This window comes from Odontomachus brunneus, unplaced genomic scaffold (assembly GCF_010583005.1).
Source record: "Odontomachus brunneus isolate Ranch 3 - 2012 unplaced genomic scaffold, Obru_v1 Obru_scaffold_006, whole genome shotgun sequence".
NCBI lineage: Eukaryota > Metazoa > Arthropoda > Insecta > Hymenoptera > Formicidae > Odontomachus > Odontomachus brunneus.
Window position 1 is genome coordinate 3,538,912 of NW_022639456.1, and position 25,374 is coordinate 3,564,285.

At 42.3% G+C, this 25,374-nt stretch overlaps 2 protein-coding genes across 2 annotated transcripts in view; one reads left to right on the forward strand and one right to left on the reverse strand.

Annotated features, from left to right (window-relative positions):
* Positions 1 to 1,517, forward strand: part of LOC116853295 (RISC-loading complex subunit TARBP2-like) — a 4,104-nt gene extending 2,587 nt beyond the window's left edge. Inside the window, exon 3 of the mRNA XM_032834328.1 lies at positions 1,466 to 1,517. Within this exon, the coding sequence (XP_032690219.1) occupies positions 1,466 to 1,502 (37 nt within the window). The 3' untranslated portion in view covers positions 1,503 to 1,517. The remainder of the gene's footprint in view (positions 1 to 1,465) is intronic.
* On the reverse strand, positions 26 to 23,437 carry LOC116853233 (dynein heavy chain 5, axonemal). The gene is made up of 34 exons (XM_032834192.1): positions 23,165 to 23,437; positions 20,906 to 21,139; positions 20,689 to 20,843; positions 20,379 to 20,602; positions 20,024 to 20,301; positions 19,786 to 19,959; positions 19,441 to 19,670; positions 19,110 to 19,309; positions 18,823 to 19,046; positions 18,354 to 18,529; positions 18,107 to 18,289; positions 17,621 to 18,019; positions 17,288 to 17,538; positions 16,930 to 17,181; positions 16,381 to 16,544; positions 16,038 to 16,295; positions 15,076 to 15,304; positions 14,338 to 15,011; positions 13,410 to 14,215; positions 13,110 to 13,317; positions 12,371 to 12,757; positions 11,619 to 11,791; positions 11,178 to 11,544; positions 10,694 to 10,888; positions 10,391 to 10,529; positions 10,034 to 10,310; positions 9,144 to 9,585; positions 6,843 to 8,200; positions 3,183 to 6,760; positions 2,586 to 2,812; positions 2,163 to 2,474; positions 1,446 to 1,897; positions 1,011 to 1,305; positions 26 to 744 (listed from the first exon to the last, which is right to left on the reverse strand). Exons 1-34 carry the CDS (start codon positions 23,189 to 23,191, stop codon positions 358 to 360), a joined length of 13,935 nt encoding a protein of 4,644 aa, XP_032690083.1. The 5' UTR covers positions 23,192 to 23,437; the 3' UTR covers positions 26 to 357.
* Positions 23,438 to 25,374: the final 1,937 nt, after the last annotated feature.

Here is a 25,374-nt window from a genome sequence, read left to right on the forward strand (position 1 = left end):
ATATATATATATATATATATATATATATATATATATATATATATATATATATATATATATATATATATAATATATTTACGAAGTTACCTTTAATGACCACATAATTCTGTTATTGATATCTTGAAATCAAAATCGTATAACTAACCGTGGAAAATATCTTTGGCTAGAAGAGTTTAATTAATGTACTTTCGCTATGTTCTGTATATATATATGTACACACATTTAAATATTTGTCTATACTATATATCTATTTACATATTCTGTACTTATATATATGCTCTTTTCTCTTATTTGTCATTTTATTATGTTCAAAAAGTATAGATAATAAATTTACACAAGTGTCTCTACCTATCCATCTTACTTAATATCACATAACAGGGCTACACCTCGGAGTGTCCAGTGCCGAGGATTGTGATCTGTCTCGAAATCGATAGAACCCACGTATTTTGAGTCGGTTCTCTGAGGTTTTCTATATATAGGGCATTCGTACAATTTCGGATCTTTGCCGGCGGTGGTATTTATCGCGAAGATGTAAATAACTGGCATTTGTTCGTAGAGGACTTTCGGCCTGCTCTCGACGAGTTTGCCTGCTTTTCGGTCGAGCGATGCACCCTCGAGAAACAAGCCGTGAACGTAAACTCCTTCTTGTGGTTGATTTTTAATATCCTCTTTGTTATAACGCGTTATCACATTTTGCAGGACTACAGAATCCAAAGCCCAACCCTTGTGCGCCCTGGTCACTTCCTGAAATTTATTAATTTATATTTGTAATTTATTATGTTTTTTTATTAATTTATGTATGTAATTGTAATGTATGTAATGTAATGTATGTTATGTTATTTATTAATTTATGTATATAATTTATGTTAATTTATGTACAAACTACTGACTAATACTGACCCGATTAATATATATATATATATATATATATATATCAAAGTCTGATCGACATTAAGATGATTTAACTAAAACAAAGACGATTACTTCGAACATTGTGTATCATCTCTCACCTGTCTCATTGCCGTTAAAAATCCTTGTGGATTAAAAAATCCAGTCATCCAGAAAACTCTTGGACGTCCGTGATTGCACCACTGTCTGAACTGATAGTCTCTTTCCAGAAGCTCCGTGTACCAGAAACCTAAAGTGGCTGACTCCCAAGATATCTTCAACCATTTGTCCGGGATACGCGCGTCGTACATTGAATCGAGTGATTTTCGCAAGCCTTGACTCATCACGATAGTACCCTCGATCGCTAGTTTCAAGTCCGTCAAAGTACTTCGTACTTCTTTGAGTACTCTCGAAATCCTTAAAAAAGAGATAGTTGAAATTATAACAATCGCTTGTTGTTTCTATATGTTCTCGTCGATGTCGAGTAATATTCCGCGACAGACGTCGATGTCGAAATTTCTTTATGTGCGATACAACAGACGCGAATGTGTACTTACCGGTCTATTTCTTGTCTCAGAAATATGTTCATCGGCAGTAACGGCCCCATCCTCTGAAGAGCTTCCTTCACCTCGAACGAGTTGTATTGCTTAGGTAGCTTGGACAGCATGTCGTCGGCTAATTTATACACGACGTTCTCTCTGGTTTCACCACCCTGTGCGCCACCCTCTTTCGGCTGTACGCTGAGAATCGTATCGAGAATACCCTTCGCTGTGTTGATCTGGTAAGTGATATCAGCGTTTGGATGCAAGCCGAAAACTTCCGGAGTGTCGGTGGCGGGTAAACTGTCGATGTAGTCTACGTATCCCTGAAGATTTCTCGTCTGAGGTACCCTATATCCCCGATAGAACTCGAAACCCGGTCGTAATAATACGTCGCAGAACCAGACGTGTGTGAAAGTCGTCAGTAAACGCTTGTCGAAATCGTCCGTGACCCTGCCGCCGTATTGAACCTGAAACGACGCCAAGACGTTTGCAAAATGAACGACAGAAAATGTAGAGCGCTGTCGAATCGTTGCATATCGTTCTTTTACGCGAATAAACACCCAGTAAACACAAAGTACACATCGACATTATAATGTCAGTCATATGATGTATTACGTAACTGTTACTTTGTTATATAACAAAGTAATAGTTACATAATATACCATATGATTGAGCTAACATTGTAATATGGATGATACTTTGTGTTTACGGGGTAAAGACATAAATCGCGACCTCGCCGAGCATATAGCAGACAGTCGGCCAGGAAACACCCTTCTTAGGATCCATATCGTCTAGATGATTCTGTATAAACTGAATTGACGCCGCAAAATCCGCCTGGTTGAACTCATAGGGTATATTCCAGCCGAGCGGTCCGAATTTCCTTCTCTCTTGCACCACCGTGTGCAGAAACGCGACAGCGTATAACAAAGGTGGCCATTGGGATTGCGTGCTGTAATCCAGGGTGTCTTGAGTCACTTCTTGATAAGTTCTCTTTAAGCTAGCTCTTATGCCTTGGGGTGGTTCGTTCGTAAACTTAATCGCTATCTGAAACAATTCGTTTTAGAGTTCGACACATTCACGAAATCGTTTCGCTTTTCCTCGTATTTACAATCTCATGGTTCACGCGTTTTCGCGCCAAGAAAACAGAAATTCAACCTGTAGCAAGCCGATGGGAAACTGAAGGTGCACTTCGGTGGTCATCCAGAGTCTGAACGCCTCGTGTACAGTCTCCGTTTCGACGAGAGCATCCATCACCTCTGTACAGAACGGCAAAGATAGATGGATATTTTGCAGAAGAACCCAGCCGCCCGTGTTCATGGCCTCGTTGATCATTCTGCGTGCATGAAACTCTTGGCCTTGTCCCATGGACACTGAGTTTAACGCTGTGAAATATATTAAAAACGTCCTAGTCAACAGAAAACATTAGATCAATGTCTTGAAATATTGATTTTATGTGTATTTCTCTTAAATGCGTTTTCGTTTAATATTTTAAAAATATTTCAAAGATATTGCTAGGTAATATGATCTCTCTTTAAATATTGCAAAAATTTCCTAGAAATATTGAAGTGCCAAAACTATTTATAGTAATGTTGATACAACGTTAAAAACTATACATCAGAAGGCGTTATACACTACTGAATATAATTGCGATAACGTTCTATCAATGATTTTTTGCTTGCTGGGATTATTGAACATTAAACACACAAGATTTTGGTTCGTTATAAGAAAGGAATCGTTTCGAACGTGACTTACAGATCGTTTTTTGCTTAGCTAACGCTGTAATCTGCGGGCTCGGATCAGAACCTATAGATAACAGGCATATCAGCGGCGTTCTGGTCTCGGACTCTAGCCATGTCGCCTCTAAATCTAATATTTTAGCCTCTCCGTACTCTTTGCCTAACGACTCGGTGATGTATTTTCTCGCCTGTGACAAAGTTCTGTCGGGGCTCCATGATCTGATGAGCAGCAACTTACGGAACACATCGAGACTCTTCTGATAGCCACACGGCAACTCTTCTTCCTCTGGCTTTTCTTTCTCGTACCACATTCTCCATTCCCTCTCGCTGAATTCGATTTTTGTCAGGATATCGCAAAACACCTCGAGTCGGCTTATCTCGACTAAATTCAGCCATGTTATGTCGAGTATCCACTTGAACGGTTTCGGCGTCACCGCGTTGAGATCCAAGGATGCGCCGCCTTTGATGAAGGCGTTGAATTCCGCGTGGGAGATGGTGCCCTTATAGCAGTCTATCTTCATACCAAGCATCAGCGTAAACAGCGATTTGTGTCGCTCGTAGAGGCTCCTGAGAGTGAATGCCCAAACTTCGTATGTGAGGTGACGTAAAATTATGTTGATACGCTCGTGAGTGATAGGGCTCTTCGTGGACTTGGTGATCGAGTTGTCAAAGATCGTCAGGAATTGCCGCAACGAGTTCTGGTACATTACATTGACGTTGCTCATCTCGACTATCAGAAAGTACAAGATAGATCCTCTCGACGCGACCGCGCGGAACTCCTCGCGTGCCAAAGTGATCTTCTTTTCAGTAAGGGCAGATACCTGCAGTTTCTCGTTCACCGACTCGGCCGTGGTCTTGGTTTCTCGGAGGACGGTTATCAGCGCCTCGTCGTCTACCAGAGAGCCTTCCGAGGACGTGAGTCTATGCAGCAACGTGCTCTCGAGCTCCTTCATCGAACGCTGGTTGGTCATGACTGACTCGAACAGGGCAACCCTTTCCGCTTCCAAGTCAGCTTTTTCCATGAGTATTACCCGACCTAATAGTTGATCTTCCAAACCTAGCATTGTCACCGTGAAGTCGATGATCGACGTTTTCGCGGAGATCTCTGGGCTGTACGCAGGATTCGGGAGTTTGGTGGTGATGTACAGCATGAATCCCGGCATTACGTCGCACTCCTTATCTCCAACGATAACCTTCTCAATGGAGCCTGACTTGATAAAATTCTTCTCGAGCACGTTATCCAGCACTGGATCGAGTTCCTCCGCCACGTCCTCGATCAGCAGCGGTCTGCCCAACGAGAGACTGTCCTCGAGGTGAGTGCGGAAGTACTTGTGATTTAGCGAGGTGATCTGCAACTCGTTCGAGCTCTCTTTATTCTTGATCCACATCTTTCCCTGATTCTGAGGGTCCACGAGAAGCGGATAAGACGAAGACTTGGTGACGATAAGCGCGTTCTGCACGGACAACTCGTCGTTCGGCAGTCCTTGAAGAGTCCATTCCGACATGGTCGCGCTGTCGACTAGCATGTTAGTTATATTTAGATTCTTTGTGAATGGTATAGATTTCGCGGTCAATATATTCATCCATTCAGTCACTAAGCTGGCTCGGTATTGTTGGTTGTAAGGTCCACAGTATGACAAGAATCCGGTCGCTAATAGAACGTCTCCGACTAGTCGTCCTAGTTGGATCTTGAATTCTCCGCTTTGCTCGGTCCAGCGAATCTTTTCGCCGCCTAGACCATTGATCAGAGCAGTCGCAGCCGTCATCTTCCTCAGGCACACGTTCGCAGCCTCCGTCAATCTTTGTTTCTCCGCCACCGCGCTGTCGTATTGCTCTTTGACAGATTGCAAAGCCATTTCCCTCTCGGACAATTCTCTCTCAGCGTTTGCCAAGTCCTCCATCGCGAGCTTTAATCGTGCTTCCTGCAGTGCCAAATTCGCCTTCAGCGGCAGTACTTCCTTGTTGACACTGTGAAAGAATGCCATCGCCTTGGTCCATGATAGCAAACCAGCGACGTCGCCGCACACTCGCCTCGCCGTTTCCATGTTGTAGTCCTCCATCTTAAAGTAAGGTTGCAATAGCTCGACCATTTCGTTGTTGATTATGTCCTTTGGATAATTTTGCAATTGCAAGAGGAACGTCGTACTGGCCATGAGCTTCAGGGATTCTGCCCACGAGGGTTTGGGACACGACGCGGCGACATCGGGTACTACCGAGCCGATCTTACGTTGAAATAAAATCAATACGCAGTCCATGATTCTCATGATGAGATGCGGCGGTCTGCCCAACTTCCTCACTGTCGCTATGTGAGCGGGTTTGATAGTGTTCAAGGCGGCTTCCGCTTCTTCTAACGCCGGTTTCGCGGCTTCTAACTTCTGCTCGGCCAACGCCTTCTCGTCGGCTATGCAGGCTACCAATTGTTCCGCTTTTTCCTTTACTCTTTGCACTTGATTCTTGAAAGCCTCGGCTTGCGTAGCTCTCTCCGTTACCTCCAGAAGTACCTTCTCGGCTTTCTCAGAAGCTTGGACCAACTCTTGTTCCATCACGGCTAGGTCTCTCTTCAAGATCTCGACCGATATCGAGGCTTCTTCGAGCTTCGCTAAACCTGTATCCATTCTCTTGGCTCCTTCGCCGAGTTCGTGTTGCTTGGATCGATAGATGTTCTTATAACCGCCGATGAAATTCAAATAAGACTTCGGAGTCACGTGAGTGGCGCGCCGAAATCGTTGGAAGTATTCGACCGAGGTTATTGAAACGATGTCCTGTATGGAGCCCAATGCGTTCACCAATTCAACCTTCACCTCGTTGGCGCAGGCGATTTCGAAGTCGTGAAGGAAATGCTTGGCGACCAGGATTAGAGCGTCCTTGGGCCAAGGTTGAAACCAATCTATGGTGCAGCCTGAAATGAGCGCGGGGAATCGCTGCGCGCGATTCCGGAATTTCTCGCCGACGGGCGAGAAGCAGAATACGACATGTAGGTTCTGACAGGTCCTTTGCAGAAAGAAGTCCATTACTAGCTCGTTATTGAGAGTTCTCTTGGGATTTTCTCGTCTCAAGATCGGTGTCAATTCCGAAATGATCTCCGCTTGCTCGTCGCGTGTGAATAAGTTACTGATCACTCCAGAACTCAGGATATTGTTCAGATATTCGAGGAAACCTTCTTCCTTGATGTCGAGATCGGTGAAAATAAATGTCGTACCCTTAGCCTGAACACCGCAGGTGCGATATAGAAATCTGAGATCCTCTAAGAAATTGGCCACGTTGTACGATCTAGTTAGAGTGATTTGGAATGTCTTATATCCGGCGATGAAAGAGGATAGCTTCGTAAGACTTTGCTTGCCAGAGCCGCCAACGCCTACTAGCATCACGTTGCCTTTCGGATGCCGAATGACTCGGGATATCTTCACCAAGTGTAGCATTGCGTCAGGGAAGAATACTAAGTCCATTCCGGCGCCTCTTTGCATTTCATTGAACTGCACGAGAAACATGTCCAATCGATCTCGTAATACCTGCTCCTCGTAAACAGGTTCGTATACTTTGGGAAGCTCTACATCCGCGTCTTCACCTTCTTCACCAGTCGGTTCCGGAGCATCTCTGCGATCAAATCAGTGTTATTGTACGCGTTGACTGTTTATGATCTGCTATTACTGTTATTTTCGTTACTACGATTACATACCTCATGAAATCGACAAACGCAGGTTCTCGATTCAACATTCCCACGTGTTTCCCTCCTAAAATCTCGCCCACGACGCGAACTACCTCCGCGTGAAACCAGTCCTTGTCGCTCTGTAACGTAAATCTGTCGCTGAACACCCGCGTGCACTCGTGTTTCCAGAGCAACATCAGTACGCTTTCCTTGTCGATGACTGTCGACAACGTGCCGACCATTCCTTGCCAGATCCTCGAGAGATCCCGAAGACTAAACACATAATGGAATTTCGCCGGCGTCGGCAGCAACTTCGATCGCGTCCTTTCCCAGAGTATTCGCGTCAAGGGTACCATTTTCTTCACGAGCTGGCGCACTTCCTGCGAGAACCCTCTCTTGACATTGTAATGTCCTTCTCCCAGAACGCTAAATATCCGGTCGATCGACGTGTTGTCAGGCAATGTGCAATTGAAGATGCTAAACTGCCTCTTGAGTCTCGAGGGAATGTCGTTTCTGCCACCGCCAGGTTGACACATGGCCGCTAAAAAAGTCACGTCGATGATAACGATGAAATCACCAGGCTTCTCCAAGGAGTAGAACCCTTTCATGTCCATCGTTTGCCGAACGATCTCGTTGGTTATCTGATCACCCCATTCATTGATTTGCGGCAGATTCACGTCGTCTACAAAGATCAACATCTTTTTGCCACCCGGTGGCCCGAATGTATTTCCCAGACGTTTCTCCACGTAGCTCTCGATGGTCTTTTGAAATTGATATGGGCTCGTGGCCGAGCTGAAATTGAAGGAACGACTCAGAGTCGTGTCCGGATTCGCTTTCTTCATGTATGACTTCATCATGATGGTCTTGGCGGATCCCTGCTCGCCTATCAATAGTACAGCCTTGTCTTGACGGCCGATAAGGTCGATTAGGTATTGGATTCTCACGTTATCCGGTATGGGCACCAAAACGTTGCTGTAGTCGGGTGTTGAGTACTCGGGATAGATGTAATTGGTCACCATGCTCGTCCAAGTGTCCCATACGCCCTTATCCGTGACGAAGAAATCGAATACCGTAGCGTCCAAATACCTGTCGGAAGTTGGAAGATCCAAGGTGTCGAAATTCTCACGAAGATACTTGTCGTACTTCAATCTGTCGGCGGTTTCTAGCAACGCCCCTATGCTCCACACTAACGCGAACACGTAAAGGCGTCTCAGATATTCTGCCGTTACCGGATGGGGCTTGTCTTTCTCTGTTTCTTCGTCCTCAGCTTCCTCTGATGTTGTCTCTACTGGTATCAGACCTTCCAGCAAGCATAGCATTTGTTTCACTATGTTGCATTGCAAGACGTCGATGACGAGTGTCAGCGTTTGAGTGCTCCATGAGTAGACCTTGAAATCGAATATTCATTTGTAGTTCAGTTGTTAATAATTTTCGTGCACTTTAATCCAGCTCTCAACTTACAAGTAAACCTACCCAAAAAGTACACTCCGATTTTTTCTAATTTGGCACAAATGTAGTACAAAAAATATTTAGGTCATATTTTTTTATTTTGGCCCACTTTGAGTTTCACGGGCAGTTTATAGCTTTTTAATGTTCTCGCTCCTATCATCAACAAATACAACAAAAATGCATAAGAAATAAAATTGAATTGAATACAAGATATAGTTAAATAATTTCAACAAAATCGGCATAGCTGAGACACGAACCATTCTAAATTCTTTAGCCGAGATTCCAACCGAAATATTTCAAATCTGTTAAATTAGTTAAAAATGGTTCGAATCTCGGTCACACCGAGAAATTATTTGTATAAATAATTTTTTTTCATTTATAATAATAATTTATAATTTAAATAATCATTTATAATTTAAATAATTTTTTAATTTTTTATTTTGCTTAAACATTTTATTATTTATACAAATAATTTTACACATTTGACCTCATATTCATAATCAATAAATCAAAAACGCCCTGTATCCAATTTGATTTCTTATGCATTTTTATTGCATTTATTGATGATAGGAGTGAGAAAATTAAAAAGCTATAAACTGCCCGTGAAACTCAAAGTGGGCCAAAATGAAAAAATATGACCTAAATATTTTTTGTACTTCTATATTTGTGCCAAATTAAAAAGGAATCGGAGTGTAACTTTTGAGTAGATTTACTTGTTAACACTCACAGGCCTTTTATTTTAAATCTCTTTTACTTGATTATGTTAATCATGAAATCTAATAATAATTGAAACTTAACTCATATGTTTCCATAAAAATATCGTACGGTATTATTTTATAATTTTCGCATCAAATTAACGATTCGGGATCAATCGGGATTTACCTGAGCGAATGAATCCGCGAACAATTGATCGAGAACTTCTTGTTCCAACGTCGATCGTGTCTTCAGCCAAGCGGTGACAACTGGATCCCAGTCCAATCCTGAAGAGCTCATATACACCATGCCGTTTCGGGAAACAGTCGCAGGACTTGCATTATCGATGTTGTGCGGCTCGAAGATGATTTTGCACGTCGGTGCCATTGATAGTCTGTCGCCATTAGCCAAAGTCAAGGTTTTGTTATCGTCCAATACGGAATTTAAATTTTCTATCCAGATACTATCAACAGGACCATCGAGCACCAGCCACACGTGCTCGCCTTTCTTTAATTTAAGTGTTTTGCGCCATAGAGCCGAGAAAATCCCATCCGTCCAGTCATTGGTGGCTACGTCCAAACGGCCGAACATCTGGGCGGCTGTTATACTCTTAGGATTCATTCTCATTTCCCTGTGCAATTAAACGAACTGTTCGTGACTTTGACAGATCAAAAATCTTTTCGAGATTATTTTTGACATAAACTCCACGTTTGCAAAAATTAGTTGTTAAAGTTCCAAAGTGTTCTGATCAATCTGTGAACGCTACACAGACTGTAGTATATTACTATATTGAGAGAAAAAATACTTGAAAAACAGTAAATATTCATTTGGTGAGTACTAATAACATATTTACTCAAATCGAAATTCTTTTATTTAAATAGAACAAACAGTTACTTTCATGAAAAGCTAAGATTTTCTTAAAATTAAAAAAATATATAATTTTTCGAAAAATATTTTACATATATTAGTATAAGTAAATATATATTATTCGTAACATTTTGAATAAATATTTACTATTTCTTAGATATTTCTTCTCTCAGTGTAGTATAATATTAGTACGATGTGTATTATGTTTGTACCTGTGCGAGTCGCCACATTGCGTTAATGCTTTCATCAAGGTATGTATGCAAGTCGTCTTGCCCGCACCGGTCGGACCTAATGTCATGATGCCGTGCCTCACACGTTGCGTTTCATAAAGCTGTATTAACTTCAGCACCCACGGTGAATGATAAACCAATCCATCTTGCTCGACTTGTTCATTAATGGCCGCCTCTAATTCCGGGTATGACGTTTTCTCCAAGACTTGATTAGGGAAGAGATCGGCTACGAGAGACATGAAGAGTGGCTCGTCCTCGTCTACGAGAAAGTTTGTGTACGTCACGTTTTAACAATTATTTCTCGACTAATCAGTCTTTCACGTGAACCAGCTTAATCACCTATAAGTTTCGAGAGATTCATATCCCGTAGAACGCGCATGACTATCGTGCTCTCCGAATCCTTGGAGTTTACTCTCTTGGCTGCTCCTAAAGTCCTCAATACAGACAATATGTTTCGCAGACCAAAATCGTAATGAACCTGTGAGGGGATATCTTAACGAATTACACCATTGCTTTTTTCTCTTCAACGTTGAAGTAAATTGAAAATTTAGTTGAATGTAGTTATCAAGTAGTCAGTTTAGAGTTAAAAAAACTAGAACTATACGCGTGATTGAAAAATCATTTTATTATTATTATGATTACCTGTTTCGTGAGTTGCTCCTCACACAATTTGTACAGAGTGTAGAATTTTCGAGCGAGAGTGATGTTCTCGAGAAAGCCACAGCTCGCAAGTTTCACGCGTATGATGATCTGCCGATCGGGTACCATCATAGCCACTGTGCGAAATTGTATTTTCAAGTTTTCCGGCAGTTCTTTCCGTCCTGCATATCCCGGATTCTGAAATTTACCGGTTATTATTCAACGTTCATTCTTCTTATTTCGATTCGAACAGTGCTGTAACTTGGAATTCCACAAGTAAGAGTTAGGACATCGTCCGCTATTTGTGAGGAAGAAGTGAATGAGTAAGAGAAAATTGCAGCATGTTTCGATCTCTCTAAGAGCTTTTCTCTTATTCCTATTAGAGTTTCCCTCTCATTCCTATTCGCTTTTTCCCTATTAATGACGGACGGTTCACTTAGGAAACATCACGCGTTGTTCCAACTCTCACTTGAGGAATTCCACTTACCATGGTAATAAATATTCCAAACTCCGGACACATATCGATCTGATCACCGTCCGTGAAAACAAATTGTTTCTTCTTCTCCTTCTTCGCGGCGAGCACCACGGCGACTTGTTGCGCGGCAACGGATAAGACTGGCAATTCGATTCGATTGAATTCGTCGAAGCAACCCCACGAACCGCTCTGCGCCAGTCCTTTGTAGATACGACCTAATCCTCGATAATCCATTTGATCGGAGCAATTGAAGACTACGACATACTTGGCTAGGGTCTTCCCCATGTCCTTTACGGTTTCGGTTTTCCCGGTTCCTGCCGGACCGCAGGGGGATCCTCCCATTGACATCGATAGAGCTTGCGCTAGAGTTATGTAACACCTGAAAATGCAAAAGCAGTTAGGGTAACGCGTAGGATAAACGCAGTGTAAAGCGCGACTTGGGATTGAACTTACCTGTCGGTTAATGGTGTAATAACCAGCCGCTCGGTACATCCTAAGTATTCATTCTGATAAGTGAAAAGAACGTCCGTGATACATATCGAGGTCTTGTCCAGGTCTTCCTTGAAATAAAATCTGCACTGCTTCAACCACTCGAAGTCGTTCACAGATCGCACGTTCAAACGACACTAAATCAAATGGAACATGAATTATCACAGAGAGAGATACATGTCTGTGTGAAGGAAAATTTTCTCTCTTACAAGGGAACGTCGTGAACCCGAACTCTTTGATTTTGATACACTTTTGTGAATATGTAGAATAAATCAATACATGAATAACGGTATACTTCATTTGTGCTCTATCGCTATTTAAAGGTATAATTTACATTCTCAAAGTAAAAAGGACGATTCCACTGTTTCGTGTATTACTCCTAAATTAAAGGAGAAAGCATAAATAAAAAATATCTATAAAAAATTTATTACAGTGAAAAAGGTATTTTTTATTTATGCTTATGTCAATTTACAGCACTTAACTTACCATTAAACTTTTATTCGAACAATTTTTTTCTATCTTCTTTAATTTAGGAGTAATATAGAAAAGTGGATTTGTCTTTTTTACTTTGAGAGTGTAAATCACACCTTTAAATAGCGATAGGGCACAAATGGAATATACCATTCGTGTATTGATTTACTTTACATACTCATAAAAGTGTATCAAAATCAAAGAGTTCGGGTTCGCGGTATTCCCTTGTTAGTTTAACGACGTACCAAAATGTCGAAGATGTCACGCTGATGCACGTGTATAGTAATCAAGGTTTCGAATTTCGTTCGCTCTATCTTCATGAGATCCCTCGTGGTTTGATCGATCAAGGTGTTTAAAAGATCGAGGAATTTGTTGTTCGTTTCTACCATGATCTTCTTGTCCGCGCGAGCTTGAGCCAAGGCAAGTTCGCCGTCGCGTGTCCAAATCATTTGGATGCCTAGCAACCCTATCTGAGCGGGCATCTTGTCGAGAAATGTCAGCAGATTGAAATTCGCGTCGTTGATCATGGTGTAGCATTGTCGGATGATAGAATGCAAGGAGAGCTGTGACGTTTGCAGCAACTGCATCAGCCACGTTTCTACGGAGCCTTCCGCTCGCACTGCTCTCTCAAGCTGCACCGAATTATAAATTATTGTAAAGGAATATATGTGTATGAAAGATATTTATAATTGTTAAATTAAAAATTTTTATTTTAAATTCCTAAAATCTACCTGAACTTTGCATTATTACGTAGATCCGAGAAATTAACAATCGTTTAGAAACGTGAAATTTTTCAGATAAGCGAAATTCAACGCGATTTAGGGGACCGATTTTCTGATAGTAGTTTAAACTTAGATCTAAGTTTAAACTGTATTTAAACACATCAAACACATTGTCAGAATAGAGTTTGAACTTAGACATAAGTTTAAACTACTGTTGAATAATCGGTCCTTCTACACGTGAATTGTTCTTAGGTATGTGTACCAGGATCGTCTCGCCTTCCGATGAAACGATGGCTGTCATCTTATTGTATTCGATGTCGTGGAATTTTACATAGCGAGTGTTATCGAAGATAGAAAGCAGGTGATTCTGTATAGTATGAGAGTCAGACGCTTGACCAAGTATCTCCAAGAGTGCAGGGTCGGAAACGAAGAAGAATCTCGGGAACATCATGCGTTTCTTTTCCAAATAGCTGAAACGCGATAAAGAAAATCGTGCATCATCGAAAGTCATCAAAATGTACTATTAATTATACAGCAATTAATTATACATATATATACACACCCACTGAGGGACTTTTGACACAACTCCAGTTGCTCTTGTAAGTGCGGCAAAAGCTGTTTCAACAGGTCGTCGCCCACGCAGCAAGGCACAACACCGGGTGTCTCGTGGGCGCGCTGCATGATCTTTTGCCAGCTTTTGTCGATCTTGCTGAATCTTTTGGCCTCCTTTGGCAATTGCTTCGCGATATCGCCGCCCACGAATACCGCCTCGAGGTAGACCCACATGTTCTGCACGAGCAGCCACCTTTCGAGTATCTCGTTTGTATTCGACAAGTCCGTGAGCCACTGCTGTATCTGCTTCCTGAAGGGTGCGTTGTAGCGATTCGACATCAGCGAGCCGAGCACCATCAGACTGTCTTCTAACTGACCGATCGTCTCCGCGGTTGTGTCTCCCCTCAGCAACAATTCACCGCGATTGTTGAACGTCATGAACGTCAACTCGTGAGAGGACCACTCGTTCACGACCGTTCTCAGTTTGGCTTCGATATCCTTCTCCTTCATGGCCGATATGCAAATGTCTTCAATGTCCTCTTTGTTCTTCAACAACGGCGCCTCGAGGATGTTTTTCAGACAGAAGCCCTCACTCTCGAGATCGAACGTATATCCTGTGACCTCCACGATCCTCTGCCAATGGCGCGGCTTCATGGCCTTGTTCGCCATCAATTCGAGGAGGGGGCACATGTCGTTGAAGTCGTCGATCGTCTTCTTGAGCGCGAAGAACGCCGGCCATTCTTTCAATCCTTTCGGCAATTTGCGACAACGATTTTGGAACTCCATCAGCTCATTGTTGATCTCCTCGATATTGACCTAAACGATTCACAGAGTCATGACGTAGCTTCGTTCGTAAACTGTCGCGACGTGACATGTAACACATGACGTTCCTAAAGAACGTTAACAACTGTCATTATCAAGAAGTTTGCAATCCCTACCTCGCCCCATGGAATGTCGTAATAGCTGCTGACTCTGTCGATGACGTCGTTGTACAATTTGTACAATTTTTGTAGCAAATTCAGTTCCTTGCGGATCTGCGAAAGCTCCGGATAGTCTGTGATAGCTAGGCCGAAGAGCTCCTCGCCGCTCTGGTAGGTCTGCAACTTCCGCCACATACCGTCGAATCTGTTTTGGAACAGTATTTGCCTGTCGGAGGCATCTCGCGGACTCAAGCCCGGCTGCATCGGTCCCGACGATCTGTATTCCTCGCAGTACATCTCGTTGTCCGAGCGGAATTTCTCGAGATTGTTTCGCAAATCGTCCTGGAACTGCGGCTGCAGCGTTAACAGCAACACGTGGTTTTCGTGTGCCCGGGCCAGTAGATTCTGCCAAGTGTCCCTTAGGTTGTCGACCTGCTCTAAGCACTCCTGGTCAACGGGTACTTCGTATCTGGTGACTATGTTGAAGGCCTCCTCGATGGGATCGATTTTCAGCTCCATGTCGACCTCCTGGTCGCGAATCTTCTTCAAGGTATCCATAATTAGACGCACGTCGTCCAGATCGCGGATCTGGTGGTCTAGCTTGCGGTCCATCTCGTTCATCAGCGCGTAAACGTACTCCATTTCGCGACGATACTTCTTCTTCATCGCTTGCCCGATCTTGTGCGTGCAACCTGCGACGAGCGCGTCGAATATAGCGACCTGATTCCGTTGCTTTGTAGCAACAACGATACTCACCTTTGATCTCTGTGTAGAGACCGTACTTCAACTTCTCCGTCGACACGGCGATCGATGTGCCGAATATGATCATATCTGGTTCGGTGGCCAGTCGATCTTCGAGTTCGCTGTGCTTACGAAGAGTTGCTTCGAATTCCGACAGGGAGATCTGCAGTAACTCTCGCATGCTGCGCTCGTTCTTCCAGAGAAATTTATACGGCTTCCAGCGATCGAGGAATTCCGTCAAATCCTGCAAGTTAATCAAATCGTACACTGAGAGAAAAGACTGGTAACTATAACAAACTGCATTTAGTTACAGAAATTCGTTGAATCCTTAGTAACTAATACTAAATATGATAATAATTACCAAATATTTAATAGATCGGGAGTATGACGTAATTGCATTTACAGTAACATCAATTAAATAATTTAGTAATAGTTACTTAATGTTAAATATTTAATATGAAATATATTACAGTTATGAACAGATATTTGATAATTGTTATGAAATTGTTATATCCTACGTAATAAAAAATTCAATAGGTACGAGTTCTATTTTGTTACCAGTATAAGTATGTTTTGTTGCAGCACAACGAAAAATTCATTCATTTGCAGCTATTACATCGTTTCAATATCTATTATTACAGATGGTTGGTTGAACCTACCAAAAATTTTGTAACTATTACAAAATCACTTATTTTGCTCAACTATTCAATAAGTTTTATTTACCAAATATATTCTGGAAGCAAATAAATTTTACTTCTATCAAATAAATAATTTATTTTACAGAGCTAAATTAATTAATAAATATTGCCATAGCTTTGGCCCGCTATATTTACGTCTACCTTTTAGTAATAGTAACCAAATTTTGATAATATTTATTAAATCCTTCTCTCAGTGCAAGATCTTATGCTTTGTATACGTTGGTATTTTATATAATTTTATATAATATTAAATTTTATATAATATTTTTTATAAATTACCTGCCGTAATTCCATTGTGCAAGTGCTCAACATGCCGAGCAATTTAATGATCTCCTTGTTGTCCATGACCATCGCGTAGAAATTCATTTCTTGGACCGGAAACATGGGTCTCTCCTCAGAAAGAATCTTGTAAAGTCTACGTCTCCTGGTTTTCGAGTCTTCCGGTTCTTGCTTCACTTGCTTGACGTTATTGTGCGCCAGCAGCATGACATCGACCAAGTTCCTCTTGGATTGGTACGGCAAACTTTTCCACATATTCTAACGACGAGATCGTAACGATAGTTTTAATCATTGTAAAATCGGAACGTAACGGCAGTTTAACGAGTTTAACATAATCTCTTACCTTGTTACCTTTGACGTTCCATTGTGCCACTCCTTTCGCAACGCCCGTGATAATCTTTCCAACCGACGTCAACGCTTCCTGAACGTCGTCCAGGCTCGGCTTGACCGTCACCGTCGGAATCATCAGCGTCGCGTGCAACAGAAATATCGGATTCGGTGACGTCTCTGTAAATGCAACAATTTTTAGACGCGATACTTATACGAGACTGTGATTGCTTTTAACATGTTCGCTACAGCGTCACACATGTGTAACGCACTGATCTCTCACTTCAACCTCATCTTCACTCAACATTTTCAATTGTACATTCAGTATCAACGTCACATATATGTGACAGCAATTTTTTTTCTATATCCACAAAAATTATCTGAGTCTGTTTTCTGCAACTATATAAGAGGAAATACAATGTGTAGTCTGTGGATAAAATATTCGAAAAGAAACCGTGTTAGTGAACGTGTTAAGTGGAAATGATATTAAAAAGAGAAACTTATCGCGATTAACTTGTCGAATATTTAAACGTCAAGGAAATAAAAGGTTTGTTCAGAGCGTTACCCGAATCGAGTTCCCGTATAAACCGTTTTCTGATCGCGTCCAGAGATATCCTGGTGACTTTTATTAATACGTCCACAACCTTCCTGGAATAATATCGCCTCATCTCAGACACCGCGTTCCGAACCATTTCCTGCATGCCTTTGGGTAAAGCGCCCGGTGTCGTCAGTAACTGATGGGGGTCATCGAAGCAGTTCCACAGAACGGACCAATCCTGCTGAACGGTTTGTTCCACCGTCTCCCCGCCTTCCGCTTCTTCGTTTCAAAGCAAAATAATGTTTGCGATATCGATTTCGTGGCGTGGCAAAATATCACGAACCGTTTACGGAACAACGTTAATGAATCATGTTAAGTGCACTACCTTCGTTGATGAGAAAGTCAAACTGGTGGGAATTGGCGATGCTTTTGAAGCTATCTATCGCCTTTCTAACGAGTTGCAACACCTCCTCTACCGCTTCCTCGACCATCGTGCTCTTGCGATGCAAATCCACCGCAGCCATTCTACATATCTCTTCGTTCTTCTCCACGAACTCCTCGATCGTCCATGGCTGTTCGGACTCGGGTAAAGCGTGCAAAGTTACTTTCTGCATGCTCTCCAACACTTGCAAGATCCTGGTGAAACGGAAGTCATCAATGAATTAATTCGTAGGATTTGTTAGCTAAAAGGGGAAATTATGTTTTCGCAATTTTTGACCTGTTATCGTACACATCGTGCACTCTCGTGATCAGGATATCAAAGGTCTTGATCTGTTCCTTTGTGTTTTGACAAAAGTTCTTCCACTCTGGCTTAGTCCATGTTAAGACCGTTAAGCCGGGTTCCAAGAGAGACGCAACGCAAACCAAATGCGGTAATAAGAGCGGTCGGACTTCCAACTTGACGCGTTTGGCGGTAGAGACGAATTCCTCGATCATGAGTTGAAGCGAATCCGTAATCAACGTGAAGTAATCTCTCTTCGCCAATATCGTCAGTGCGACGATTGGGATTTCTAAGCCGGTCTTCGCCAGACAATCGGCTTCACGGAACAAGAGAACGACTCGATTTTCCAGATTTACCTTCACCTTCGCCGATTTCTCATCGACTATCAGCAACGGTCTGCAAACAAATACGCGATTTATGATGAAGAAAGCCGCGATTTGGAGAAACGAGATCACTTCTACGTTGCTAATTTTAAGGTCTGACCGTTTCAAACAATCCTCAATGACCCAAGAATTCTGATGCGTCCAGATCTCGGCGATGTCGATCTGATATTGTTTAAGAATCGCTATGGCGTGATTGTATCTCTTGATCAAGTCGTTAGTCAGCGGCAAGGTCTTCAGAACAGGATGATTCGACACGGACGTCGTCAACTCGTCCAGATGCACTCTAATAAAGTTTCAACTCTCCAACAATTACAAATATTCACACAAATGATAATTATCTCGCTTACTTCAAAGAATTCGCCCATGTTAATCGTCCAGCTATAGGTGGCATGTGTCTTGGTAACGGCGGGTCGTCCCTTTGCCGTTTGAATAGCTTTAGGACCCGGTCTATCTCTCTGTCGCAATATTTCACGACGACGTTGTACTTTTCCTCTAATCTCGCGAGCGGTATTTTCTCGCTGACCTTTTGTCAAAATTGAGATCGTCAAGAAGCGAGAATTGGGAGAATTGGGAGAATAATTTCTTGACTTTCACAGTATCTCTCGTGAATTTAAAGTAAAAGTATCAATTTCCGAACACGTATACATAAACTTGGAGATATTCTTAGATATATTCAATATACGTATATATATTTTATAACGAAAGTTAAAAATATTTGTATTAAAAGACCAAAAAAATAAGAGTCTCCAGGATTAGGTAAATGTCTGAGCATTGATACTTTTATAGGAAAGAGGAGAAGCAAAGTACTTTCGTTACCTTCTCGAATCGCGTTAAAAATCGTATTCCCTGCGGCGTCTCCCACACGTCGGCATAATTCTTCTCAATAATCTCACCGATGCTCTCCTTCAACGTGTCCGTTTTCGTCATAAAATTATCGTAGTCCGTATCAAAGTCGGTATTTCTCGGGTCCAGGTAGTCGTAGGATTTGCTAGTCGCGATCTTCTTCGCTTCCTCGAAGGTTTTCATCGCCTCGTCCAACGCTATAAAATTCGACGATCAGTGCATCAGTCGTACATCGATGAGACCGAAGTCAAGCGACGTACCTTCTCCGAGAAGCAGTCCCTCCATTCGTCTCTCGAAGAGAGTTTGGTAGTCTTGTATGAGATCGAACATGGTGAGAATCTTGCGAATTCTGGCACAAAAGGCGTCGAATCGGCCGAAAACGTGCGTCTCCGAGAAGGAGAATTCTTGTTCCGTCACCGCCGGCGAACATCGAACCAGTCTGTACGTTTCCCTGTAGGCTCTGTAGAACGAGAATTAAATTTGGAATAATCTTTTCGTATCCGAATGTGTTAATTGTGCACATACACACACGTGTGTGTGTGTGTGTTAGCGAATTATTGATTAATTATATAAATTTATATCGATATATACTTGTTTAGACGTAGGCAATGTTTCAGTCGCGAACGCGCGGCAACTCGATCTTGGCCCCAGACCGTTTCCCGACCTCTTTTTGTGACGTAATCTCGACAGGCGACGATCATCTGATTCGTGATCTTAATCATTAAAGAACTTGTCCTCTCCGAAGTGTTGTAGTACCTCGAGACGCTGTATATGAGTCGAACAGTCTGTAGTAATGACACCAGCGAATCTCGCATTTTCACCTGCAAAATAAAGAGTTTTTAATTGCATACAAACAGGATTATCTTTCGACGCTGTTATTATTCCGAGATAGAATACGCGCCGTACTTTTACGTTCTTCAGAAAGACTTAACTCACAGGATCGTCGAGATAGAGGCAATGGCAGCACTTTTCTAGCGCCTGGATGAACTTTGCGTTATCCTTCGCTTCGTTGTAGCAATAAGTTACTTCGCCCTCCGCGTCGACCCAGTCCTTGATCAACTTTGAGCGTGCAACTTGCAGGCACAAGAGTGACATGGTGACCTCGTGATCCTGTAATTCTCTTTGTGAATCTCTCGCAAATTTAATAGATCGCAATTTATTAGTTACCATTTACCTGCAAACGGTTGACCAGTTGACTAAATTGCGCGCCTCGTCGTTTCCAATATTCAAGTTCTTGCTGTGGCCCGGAATAATCATTCTCTCTCTTCACCTGCTTACTCTCCGCCATGAAGTCCTTGAGCTTTTTTATCCAGAGTCTCACTCTCTTTTCGACTTGCTCCACGGCGTTCTCCTTCGCCACGAAGTTCTTCGCTTCTTCGAAATTGTGCACTTCCGTCATCATCGGCCCGTCGTCGCTGAATATGGTACTCTCGAGCGCTACCTTTTCGCAAACTTCACACACGTCGAATATTACTTAGAGTTGTGAGTATAAGGATGTAAATCTACAGATTTAAGTTTCACAAAAATACCTTTAAGAGCGCTGCAAAAGGATCGCAAGCCTGGCAGCAGGAGACTCTTGATCATCGTACAATCGTCCTCATCTTCCGGGCCAGGATGCGCTAACGCGTCCATGAATACTTGATCCACGATTCGCTGGATGGAAGTTATTACGCCAACCTTCATCGTATCTATCACACCTGTGTAGAGGTCTTTCTGGAAGCCTTCCTCGGGTAGCGGCTTCGACACGCTGATTCTATGTATTGGCGATTTGATACAAAAAATCGCATTCGAACGGGGAATATTTTTGCGCGCATTAAATTGACGAAAATCATCAGTTACCTGAACATGTAAATGCAGATGCCTATGCAAGGCACCTGCCAGCCATCAGTTAGGAAGAGCTTTTTCTTTGGTGGTTCCTTTAGTTCCTTCTGCTCCTTCACTTTCGTTGTCGTGGTGTTCGGGGCTGATCTGGAAGCCGCAGTTTTCGGTTGCACCTTTAACGAAATTCTCGCTATTATTGCTGTCTTCAAGTGTCCGATGATCGACGATCTCATACCGTGTCGGTCGGAGGATCCGGTTCTTCTACTTCTTGGTAATACCAGACGAGAGTGGATCTCATGTGCGATGCAAACAGTAGGTTGATCTCGTCCAACATGTCACCATCGAAGACATGGTCCATGACCTCGTGTCGGTTCAACTGCGTCGCGTCCATCAAGAGTTGGAAGGTGAATTCCAAGCGGGGGTCCATCTCCCCCCGCCTGGCCTTCCTCTCGCATTCTTCCCGCCGTTTCTGCAAGCACAAGATAACTGTTGTTAATTGAAGAAACGAAAGATATTAACGACACCTCGATCTCGCTCGTATCTATCGAATTTGAATGCTCGTCGCTCGCATCTACCAGAACAAATACATCAGTCTTTTTTTGCGCGAAACGAACTGAAATGTTTCTGTCGCGATCCAATCGACCTGGAGAATATCCTCGGGACCTTCCTCATCGCTGACGTCCTCCGAATTATCCGATTTCTCTTTGATGATCTGCGGTCCTTGTACGAACATGAGTACAGGCAGATGGAGAGCGACACGTGGCCAGCGTTGGAAGCTGACTGAGCGACGAAGTGTAAGCCGAATCGAGAGTAACCCTCCAGGCTCGACGAATTCTCGCGAACGTCAGTCGAGGTGGTGCGAGGGGATGGCTCACAGTGCCACGGTTTCGTGTCTGGCACCGCCCTTCGACACATCGTTCGTGTCGTGTGGGCATTTTCGCGTGATTCGACTCCTAAGTAGTCGATATCTCGGATATCTCTTGTGAGATCGAGAATCGGCAAAGCCCAGTCGTATTTTCTATATTGACTCGCTACTCCGAGATCGTTGCAAACGCGGACGACTGATGACGTTATGAATTGTTTATCGGATTTTCTATAACTTGGTACTCATTACACAATGTCACGGTTCAGTTATAAAAATCGAGAATCGAGTGGTATTCATTGTACAGAACTGTAATGTATATAAACTATATACTCTCTCTATAGTGTAATAAACTAATTCTGCATACGAAACTTACATTGTTGTCACCTTGTACAGTTGCCATCGCCGTGACTTTTTCTCTGAGTGTGTAAAGGCTATATTAATGGCTATTACTTGAAACTCGTTTCAAGTGAGATATTCAGATTGAGCTTTAAATTAGATGTATGAGTTTCCAGTTGAATCGCGCTCACAGATATAGTGTCACATATATCATATAATTCGACGGAGAAACTTGTTCTAAATAAAGATCCGAGTATTTCTCGTAAAACAAATTTCAGATGACAACTATTAATATAGATCTAAGTAACTCAATAATATAATATATCCTAGACGACAAAGTAATCCCAAATGACATCGCAATAACGAGATATTCAAAGGGCAATCCTCGATGAACCAAGAATTGCTGCCGATTTAGATAGCGTATTAGGCTCATTAGAGCGCAATCAGGAAAATTGCGTGTGCTATCAGATATTCTTTCTTTTTCTGCCGACCATCTCGTCATTTAGAGTCACAGGGGGTCGGGAGGCAGGCGGAGATATATAATGTTTGCGAGATTGCTCGTGTGCATGTCGAAATTTCGCAGATGTGCCGCAGTAATGTTTCACATGCGGATAATGAACACAGCGTGGAATTAAGGGCTTATCAGTTACAACGATCGAATCACGCGACGCGTCGCAAACTGACGTGCCTCGTAAAACATCATACACACGTGATACTGCGAAATAGCGCGATACGTGTCGTATTTCACATGAAATAGAACGTCACACGGTAGATTGTCGTCTTGCGCTCACGAATCGAGTTGAGCGCACGCAATTTCTTTCTGTGCATTCGCCATGAAAGAGCGTCGCTCGCGTGCGAATTCACGTTACAGCCCTTATTAACCCGTTTCGGCACATGCGAAGCGATTCAATAAAGTTGCAAATTAGGAACTTTCGTATGAAGTTCGAGGATAAATCTTCCTCTCTTGACAGGTATTGCCCGCGTGGATTCGCGAAAGGGCAACGCGGAGTGCAGCAAATCGCGAGTTCGCGGGATCCCGACGGATTTCGGAACCGCATTTCCTTCCGTATGCCACTCGCGTGGTCTTTCACACTATTTATATGCCAGGATAGACATAAAATCGAAAAGTCGTGTCGCGCGTCGTTACGGGTTACGTGGTCGTTGACGTCTTGGCACCGGCTGGAACCGAGCGTGTCGCCCAAACAAATCGATCACACATGTCGAACGGATTTTTATAAATAGACTTATCGAAGCTATTATTGATGCTTCTCGTGGCTGGTCGATTTTGCTTACTCTGGCTTCGTCGCTGGTCTCCGTCATGTCTCGTGACGCGAGCTTCTTTTAGGACAGGACGGACACACGCCGAAACGATGCACGTTCTTATGCAACCTGCGCCGTAATGCGACATTAACTGCGTTTCCCCGTTGTTTAGCCCGCACTCATGTTGGTTCTTGCGCTCTGTCTGTCAATTTTTCCTCTCTCTCTCTCTCTCTCTCTTTTTCTACCGTCACTCTCATACTCTGAAAGTATTGTCAAGTGACATGAGATGTTCTGAAAAAATGGGCGAATTCGTTCTCACGTATATATTGTTAAATAACAACCGAGCTGCACTATAATTTATGCATTATGCGGGCGACGCAACGGACGAAATATAACGATAATGGGGCCGCTTGGCTTGACTGATCTGACGTTATTCACTTTTAAGGAGCTACTGGCGCGAAATAATATGGATGATTATTGATTAAACTATTGTAAACGCGACCACTTACCCTTGGAATATTGCCGGAGATTATTACGCGGTCGATAAATGTCCACGCGAGAAATTGTCAAAGTTCTAATTAACTAATTGATACGATTTGTTGTGTGTAGTATTTATTATTAGTATTTAGAGGAGCTAGTAGACATCTTAAAACTTCTTCCAGGAGAAAGACCAATTATTAATTAAACTTGACGCGGTTTCCGATATCGTGAATAAGGTCACATTATATATGTGTATGCTCCACTGGATTCTCCGAAATGTATTATTTCAATAAATTGAGTTGTAATATTGTCAAGGGATCGTTGGTATTGACTAACGCTTAGTATCGACTAACGACCCCTGCACGAGTCTGGTAAGTAGTACCAGTCTGTGCCAGGTCGGACACACTCGAAAGCGTAAGTTGTGTTCTACGTGCGTGACACGGTAAGATCAAGCCGGTTCTACACAGTCTACACGGCGAATAGCACGAGCTGTTTCGCGAGTAAACGACACGTTCTCCTTACGCGTGATCTCGATGTGATCTCGAGAAACACTGGGAGGATGCGGCTTGGAATGGGTATCGTGAAGGAAAGAAAAGAGACATGCTCGAGCTTCATATATCGAGTGAAATATGCGGCGTCTACGTCCTCTCGCTTTATTATTGGAATATCTTCTCGCTAGACTAATCTCTAGGACAATAATCGTTAATATTGTACCATTATCGTCGAATTCATATCACGTCGTGACGTATCTAGTACATTCATCGTTACGTTCCGATCGGGATTGCTTCTACGGCGACTCTCTTGTTTTCTCACTTTTATCTCTATTACGAGCTAAGTACTTTTAAGACGGATGCATGTGTTACACTAATGTGTTTTATACACCGCTGTTCGCGAGATTTGTAAATTTTTAAGTACACATATATATCGAGATAACATTCAACGTTTTATTTTTCTCTCTTTTTCTTTTTATTTCCTCTTATATCTTTCTCCCCGTTTTTGTTATTTCCTCGGAGTCGATCAACGATAACACTGATTCTGCGTCATCAACAATGCGCCCGCCCTAAAAAGTGTCGCTTATTAATTAAAGTCTATTTTGATTGCCTACACGCAAGTTAACATTTCATCGGCCAAATAAAACGGTTCACAAACTACATCGTGAGTGCTATAGATCGCGTGATAACAACAATAATGTGATAAACGTAACGCTTCGTTATGGTCGGAACTCATTTGTTTGGAACACAAGCAATCGAGAGAGAGATATGTATATGTATATATGTATGTATGTATGTATGCATGTATGTGTATATATATATATATATATATATATATATATATATATATATATATATATATATATATATATATATATATATATATATATATATATATATATATATATATATATATATATATATATATATATATATATATATATATATATATATATATATGTATAGACATACACACACAACATATGTATATAGAACAAATATATCACGTGGAATATATTACACGCCTAAGATTTGTTAAATTTATCCTCCTTCCACAGAGCATAATTATATATAACTAAGCTATACTCTCTTCTCACAATTAATCGATAAAAAATAGACGTTGTCTGTAAATCGTCTCATACGGTTGGCAAAACTGCAACTTGCGTCAATATGTGTTCCGTGTTGATTTTTATGCGCTGGTCAAAACCGCGAAGCATTCCTGACCTGTATGTAATTCCTCGGAAACGCCACTTGCCGTCCCGTATACTAAAT